At 43.9% G+C, this 7,956-nt stretch overlaps 1 protein-coding gene across 1 annotated transcript; it reads left to right on the plus strand.

Moving 5' to 3' along the window:
• Nucleotides 1–6,390: 6,390 nt before the first annotated feature.
• On the plus strand, nucleotides 6,391–7,543 carry LOC133231588 (putative olfactory receptor 3A4). Its single transcript, XM_061389951.1, has one exon. The coding sequence runs from the start codon at nucleotides 6,596–6,598 to the stop codon at nucleotides 7,541–7,543; it is 948 nt and encodes a 315-aa protein (XP_061245935.1). The 5' UTR covers nucleotides 6,391–6,595.
• Nucleotides 7,544–7,956: the final 413 nt, after the last annotated feature.

Consider the following 7,956-nt stretch of genomic DNA (forward strand, 5'->3'; position numbering starts at 1 on the left):
ACTCTTAGCGACCCCATGGAGTGCAGCCTACCAGGCTCCTCCATCCATGGGATTTTCCAGGCAGGAGTACTGGAGTGGGGTGCCATTGCCTTCTCCGTGGATGTGATCTATGGACTCGCTTCTCCAGTTCTTAATGGTATGACTTAGGACTAGCTGCTGAAGAACTCTGAAGTTTCCTCATCTGTAAAATGAGAACAATATCTTGACCACTGAGGGAGGGCTGGTCTGAGAATTAAATGAAATTTAACATACTTAAAGTCCCTGGGGAATCTGGGGATCAACAAGTAATAATAATAATAGCAATCACTAATATTTTCTACATTTTAATGTGTTATCTTCCTTAATCCTCCCAATAACTCTGATGTAGCTTTGTTGTTTGCCTCACAGTGCAGAGGAGGAAACTGAGGCTCAATGAGGTTTAGTAATTTGCTTGATGCTGCACAACTAGGATGTAACAGAGCTGGATCTCAAACCCCATAATATGGCTTTAACAACTTTCTAGAAAACTTTCCATCCTTACTGGAGTGGGTTGCCATTTCCTCCTTCAGGGGATCTTCCTGACCCAGGGATCGAACCATGTCTCTGCATTGCCTGCATTGGCAGGAAGGTTCTTTACCAGCTGAGCAACCAGGGAAGCCCTCTCTTCTTCCAACTTCTTCAAAAAGCACCTACTGCCATGTCATATGCCCCGTTGACTCTGTCTCTGCTGCCTAGATGGACTCCTATATTGGTGCCAACCTTTTTCAGCTCCTTCATGTTCAACTGTACATGATGCCTCTGCTTACAGGATATTAGCCATTTGCAAAAGTGTTCGTGGGTGTGTTTCATTTTCCGATGCTTACTGTCCATCTCATAATTGCCTGGTACTTGTCATGCCATGGATGAGCTTGAGGCTTTCTGTCCAAGCTGTGCTCATTTTATCCAAGCCCAGTTCTCAACTCTGGGCTCTAATTCTAGCTAAAAGCTGCGGCCAGCCATGGTATGACTCTCTTACTGTCGCACTAAACTGCTCATGCCTGCCCTACGAGGCATCACAACATGTTTTTTAAGGTATAGTAATTAAGATTGTGCTGTATCTGAGCAAAACAAGAGAACTGGCTTCCCTGATGGCTCAGTAGGCAAAGAATCTGCCTACAAGGCAGGAGACGAACACAGATTTGTTCCTTGGGTTGGGAAGATCTCCTGGAGAAGGAAATGGTAACCCACTCCAATATTCTTGTTTGGGAAATTCCATGGACAGAGGACCCTGGCGGGCTATGGTCCAAAGGATCACAAAAGAGTCAGACATGACTGAGCCAACTGAGCACATCAGAGAAATGAAGCAAAAGAACAAATTAGAGAGTCTGAAAATAATATGCGGGAATTTGGTATGTGACATGGGCATCCAGCAGAGCAGTAGGAAGAGGACATGCCTTTCAATAAATGATTCTGGGGTAATAAGATAGCCATAGGAAATATGACATTACTGTCTTTCTGCATGCACAAAAATTAGTTTCAGGAGGATGAGATACTTATATTGAAAATTAAAGATGTTCAAACTGTAAAAATAGTCAATGGAATACCTTCATGCTCTTCTAGGAGTTCAGTCATTCTTAAAGAAGTTCAAAAAGGGACTCCCATGGCAGTCTAGTGGTTAAGACTCCACACTTCCAATGCAGGGGATGCAAGTTCAATCCCTGGTCTGGGAACTAAGATCCCAAATGCTGCATGGTATGGCCAAAAAATAATTTTAAAAAAGAAGATTAAAAAAAGAGAAGTCCAAAAAACGTTAGTCATTTTTAAAAGACTGAGAGATTTGCCTGCATTAAAATGTCAAAATCCCTACACATCACAGGATAATGTTTAAATACAGTTGCAAATTAAAAGAGACTTGTGGACTTCCCTGGTGGCCCAGAGGTTAAGAATTCGCCTGCCAATTCAGGGGACGTGGGTTCGATCCCTGGTCTGGGAATATTCCACATGCCTCAGGGCAACTAAGCCCATATACACCAACTACTAAAGCCCAGGTGCCCTAGAGCCCAAGCTCTGCAGCAAGAGAAGCCACCACAATGAGAAGCTACTGAGAGGAGCCCCACTAGCTGAAACCAAAGAAAAGCCCACACAACAACAAAGACCCAGCACAGCCAAATATAAATACGTACATAAAAATGTTTTAAAAAGTAAAAGACTTACAATATGTATATAGCTCTCCTAGAGTATCCAACATATTTCCAGACTTCTACACTCAATAAAAAAAAAAATATAATAGATCCAATAGAAAACAAAGGATATGAACAAAAGAGGAAACACAAATGGCCAGTGAAAGGAAGTTCAGCCTTATTTGTGATCTACCAAATGCAAATTAAAATCACAGTTGAGACACCATTTCACACTGTATCTGTCTAAATAAGAAATTAGATAAATGGCAAGTTTTAATGAGAATATAGAATTTTAAAAAATCTTATACACAACTGCTAAGACCCTAACGTGGTATAAGTCCTTTGGGAAACAATTTGAATTTATCCTTTAAATCTGAAGACACACAAACTCTATTTCTAATTAGCAATCATAGAGAAGTTCTTGCATGTGTACCGAGAAATATATACAACAGTGTTCACAGAAGCAAAATATCTTGAAATAGGAAAGAAATGATAAACTTTGGTGTATTAATAGCCTGCAATGCTATACAGCCTTAAAAAAATAAATGAACAATAGTTGTAGACACTAATATGAGAATCATACAAACATAATAATGAAATAAACAAGTCAAAGAAGAATAACTATTGAAAGACCCCATTTATATAAAGACCAAATATAACGGTAAAGTCTAGATGATAGGTATATGGGTGTTCACTGCACAAGTTTTAAACTTTACAATGTGCTCTAAAATTTTTACAATAAAATATTAGGGGAAAACAGTCTTTCATTTTTTAAAGATTTTTTTTTAATGTGGACCATTTTCAAAGTCTTAATTGCATTTGTTACAAAATGGCTTCTGTTTTTGTTCTGGCTTTTTGGCCGAAAGGCATGTGGGATCTTAGCTCCCCAATCAGGGACTGAATACTCACCCCCTGCACTGGAAGGTGGAGTTTTAACCCCTGGACCACGAGGGAAGTCCCAATCTGTCATTAAAGAGAAGACCTGGCTAAATATCTTGCTATCAAATATACCAGTTTTTATTACCTTTCAAACTACTTCTAGGAATCTGTTCTAAATGTAGAAGAGGCATAATAAGGGGACATTTTAACTTATCTACCAATAAGGGAATAATCAAGAAAGTTTTATATTCACCATCCCTTTATTGAAACACTCTTCCTTGACTCTGTGAATCTGGAGGTGACACTAGGGAGGAAATGGCATCAGGAGATGAGGTTCCCTCTGATATTCTAAGGGGCTTCCCAAGTGGCACGTAAAGAATACACCTGCCAAAGCAGTAGACATAGGAGATGAGGGTTCGATCTTAGTCAGGAAGATGCCCTGGAGTAAGAAATGACTACTCACTGCAGTATTTTTGCCTGGAAACTTCTAGGCACAGAAGAGCCTGGTGGGGTACAGCGCATGGGGTCGCAGAGTTGGACACAACTGAGTACACACAGACTTGCATTGATATCCTCCCCATTATGCTTGGACTTGGGCATGTCAATGCCCTGCACCCTCTTCTGGGAGGCTTTTCCACCCTTCATGCAAACTGACCTCAGTAAGACCTTCCGTCACTGCCATAATTGTCTAACTTCTAAGGTGAAGTAACTCATTCTAAAACTGAGAATACCACTGCTTATGCAACATTGTTATATAAGTGTTTTATTTATGAAACATGTTCAAAATAAAAATGAATGCCCAAAGCATTATTAATGAAATAAAAAATAATCAGAAAGAGAGACATTTAGCATTTTTTATCTAGTTGGGACTTGTAGCAAGGTAGTAATGGGTAGTAAAAGGTTCAGTTTGGGTCCTGGAACCTAGAAGTTCCCTTCTGTGGACAGCTGTCAGTAGAGATGTCAACTCATTCTAATTCCCTGTCAATGTCTCCTTGGCCTCTGGCAGTCCTGAGTCACTGTGAGGCTCTTCCACTGATCCTGCAAAGAACTTCTCTCAAACTCGCTAATGAGAGCCAGTGGGAAAGCATTCTCTTTTTTTTCTTTCTTTTTTTTTTTTTGGAGTCAAAATTGAGATCCGGATCACTTTATTTCATCACCAAAGTGGCCTAGTGAAGTCAGACTCAACAGCCAGCTGGGATTAGAAGTAACTGAAGTGAAAACGATATCCTAAACTGCTGAGACATAGCAAGAAGAGGGCTGGTCCACCACACCAGAGTGCTTCTCGGGAAGTTAAATATCTCCAATAGCTCACCAAGAAAGAGGTGACTCTGACACTAACTAGGAGTCATTAATATTTTTTTAAATGCCTCAAGCCACTTTAGGAGCAAAAGTAGAGTGGTCCTGGTCTAGAAGATACTCCAAACCTTTATCTTCACTCATGAAGTTGAGAGTACAAAGCTAGAAAACATTTAGGGTCAGGACAGTGGAGGGTCTGGAGTAAGGTACAGGATGGAGGAAGGGCAAGATATTTGTTTGAGACTAGAGGAAGAGCTGGGTTTGAGGATGGCAGTAGTGACAGGCTGTGTGAGGCGACCTTGTGAAGTGATGGAGGGGGTGAGATAGGAGCAAATCCCCCGGCCCCCAGCCCCACAAGGCTAGGATGTCACAAGTCACTGCTGCTCCTCTCCCAAGATGGTAGGCTGGACTAAATCAGAAATCCAAAGTCCCAACTCCACCTCCAACGCAGTGTAAGCTTAACTGCCTTTTAAGACTCGCTGAGATTTATTTTAACTCCATGAAGTGCTGAGATGGTTACGAGGGGGAGAAGGATGGGGGGAAGGGATAGGCAGAAGTTTGGGATCAACACGTACCCACTACTATATTTAAAATGGTAACAAAACAAGGGTCTACTATATAGCACCGGGAACTCTGCTCAATGTCATGTGGCAAGCTGGATGGGAGGGGAGTTTGGGGGAGAATGGATATGGCTGGGTCACTTTGCTGTGAACCTGAAACTATCACAACATTGTCAATTGGCTATGCTCCAATATAAAATAAAAAGTTTAAAATTTACCAAAAAAGGGAGACTTAAAAAGAATGTCAGTTCATAGTAATTGCTCAAAAATATTTTTGTTAAATGAATGAATGTTGCCATGTCCATGAAGGTCATACTTGGAAACATTTTCAGAAAAGTTCAAAACGTTTTGAAGATACTAGAGATCATTATGTCTGTTTATCCAGCTTTGGCTCCCCCTGGAAAGTCTAATTTCTGATGCCTCCAGGGTAACAATTGGGAGGAGAAAAATCCCACTGTGAGGGTGATGTCACGTGAGTTGTTTATCTCCTTGTCTCTGTGTCCTTCATAAGCTATCCCCACTTGGAGGTCTTTGGGCCAGCATGACTGTCCCCTGCTGTTTGCCCAAGATGTGTTCAGCCCCTTGACTGGGTGGGTGCCAAGACCCCTCACTGCATGCTCCCAACTTGGATTTCATACAAGCCAAATAATGGCTTCTCCCTTCTGAAAAAAACCAGTGGGACTCAGTCCCTTGAATGTAAAGGTTAGAGACAGGGAGAAGTCAGTTTTAACCAAAGTTTAAAGCCTCATTAACTTGGAGGGGAGCAAGGCTGTTACCAGATAGTTAAGTCCAGAGCAGATTTAGAATGAAAACCAGTTCTATCCGGAGAGATGGAGCTGATGGTCAGAACACGTCCATGCAGAAAAGGTCAGACCATTAAATGGAGGTTTATCTGCTGTGGACTTGACTTTATTCTCAACATTAATCATTAGAAAACATTTTCCTCTGCTCATGCCTTATGCCTTTTGCCCACCTCCCACCCCCACCCTCCCCTCCCCACCCCCAGCCCAGGAAGCTCCAACTCCAGCCTCTTCCCATTTGAAGTAGACTCCATGTGAGTGACTTCAATATCCATCCTTCAGCCAGAGGTTGCGGTGGATCACTGTGTGTTTTATTAGTGTGACCACCCAGGGGTGGGAAAAGGAGGACATTATCTAAGTGATCAAGCATGTGGGCAGGACCCAGCACCACAAAAGTCTTTAGCCTCATGTGGCCACCAGGTCCATGATAGTGTGTGTGTTGGATGATATGCAGTTAGAACCAGGAGACAGAAGAGCAAGAAGTCAAGTGGCGGTGGAGTTGGAGAAGAGAATTCCGAGTCTTGGTGTCTGCTTCTCTGGCCTGTGAGAGAGCTCAACTGGGCATCCAGGGAGGCGGCTGAGTTGGGTATCCACTCACCCCACCTGGATCTGAAGCCTGGAAACTTGTGCTGCTCAAAAGCTCCTTGTACACTTTTCTTATTCAGTAGAAGGTCAATACTTTGGAGCCCAAACTTGGTGTTCTGTGATGACCTAGAGGGGTGGATGGTGGGTGGAGTGGGAGGGAGACTTCAGAGGGAGGGGATATATGTATACATAGAGCTGATTCACTTTGTTGTGCAGCAGAAGCTAACACAACATTGTAAAGCAATTATACTCCAGTTAAAAAAAAAAGTCTGATTCTCCATTTGTCACCATCGGCACCTTCTAGCTTTACTTGTTCTACTGCCGGTGGGAGAGAGTCATGGATCCGGGAGCCTCAGGAAATGATTCAGTTGTCACTGAGTTTGTCCTGCTGGGCCTCACGAAGACCCCAGCTCTACAGCCCATGCTCTTCGTCATCTTCCTCCTCGCTTATGTAGCTACTGTGGGGGGCAATTTCAGCATCCTGGCTGCCATCCTCGCTGAACCCAAACTCCACACCCCCATGTACTTCTTCCTGGGGAACTTGTCCCTGCTGGATGTCGGATGCATCAGTGTCACTGTCCCTGCCATGCTGGGGCATTTCATGTCCAGTAACAGAAGCATCCTCTATCGGTCCTGCCTCTCCCAGCTCTTCTTCTTCCACCTCCTGGCTGGGGTGGACTGCTTCCTGCTGACCGTCATGGCCTACGACCGCTACCTGGCCATCTGCCAGCCCCTCACCTACAGCACCCGCATGAGCTGGGGAATCCAGCGAGCCCTGGCCGGCATGTCTTGTGTCTTTTCCTTCACCAATGCGCTGACTCAAACTGTTGCTGTATCTACTCTGAACTTCTGCGGTCCCAATGTGATCAACCACTTCTACTGTGACCTCCCACAGCTCTTCCAGCTCTCCTGCTCCAGCATCCAGCTCAACGAGCAGTTGCTCTTTGTAGCAGCAGCCTTCATGGGTGTGGCCCCCTTAGTCCTCATCACTGTGTCCTATGGACACGTGGCAGCTGAAGTCCTGCGGATCCGCTCAGCGGAGGGCAGGAAGAAAGCCTTCTCCACGTGTGGCTCCCACCTCACCGTGGTGGGCATCTTCTATGGCACAGGCGTCTTCAGCTACATGCGGCTGGGCTCAGGGGAGGCTTCAGACAAGGACAAGGGCATTGGCATCCTCAACACAGTCATCAGCCCCATGCTGAACCCCGTCATCTACAGCCTCCGAAACCCCGATGTGCAGGGTGCCCTGAGACGGGTGTTCACAGGGAGACAGCCCCCCACGTGAGATTTCTTGCTCTGGCTTTGAAGAATATCAGGGCTGCACTAACTGCTTCCAAGAGGTACTGCGATTAGTGCAAATGGAATGTGAACAGAGTGAAATCAAATCAGAAACTGGCTTAGGAAGGAAAGTACAATAAAAACAACAGTAGCTGTTACTTATATCATGATTACCATGTGCCAGGCCACTCTTCTAAGTGACTGACAGCTATTAACTCATTTAACCCTCAGAACAAACCTATGAAGCAGGCACAGATTTAGAAATTACAGATTAGGAAACCCAACCTCAGAGAGGTTAAATAACTTGCCCAAAGTCACACAGCTAAAGAGTGTCAGAGCTGTGATTTAAATCTAGGTGGGCACTGTCTCTGCTGCCTCTTAAAAGTAATACATCATTCCAAAGAAGAAGGGTATCTGTAA

The sequence above is a fragment of the Bos javanicus genome, chromosome 19 (genome assembly GCF_032452875.1).
Source record: "Bos javanicus breed banteng chromosome 19, ARS-OSU_banteng_1.0, whole genome shotgun sequence".
In the NCBI taxonomy this organism is placed as follows: Eukaryota; Metazoa; Chordata; class Mammalia; order Artiodactyla; family Bovidae; genus Bos; species Bos javanicus.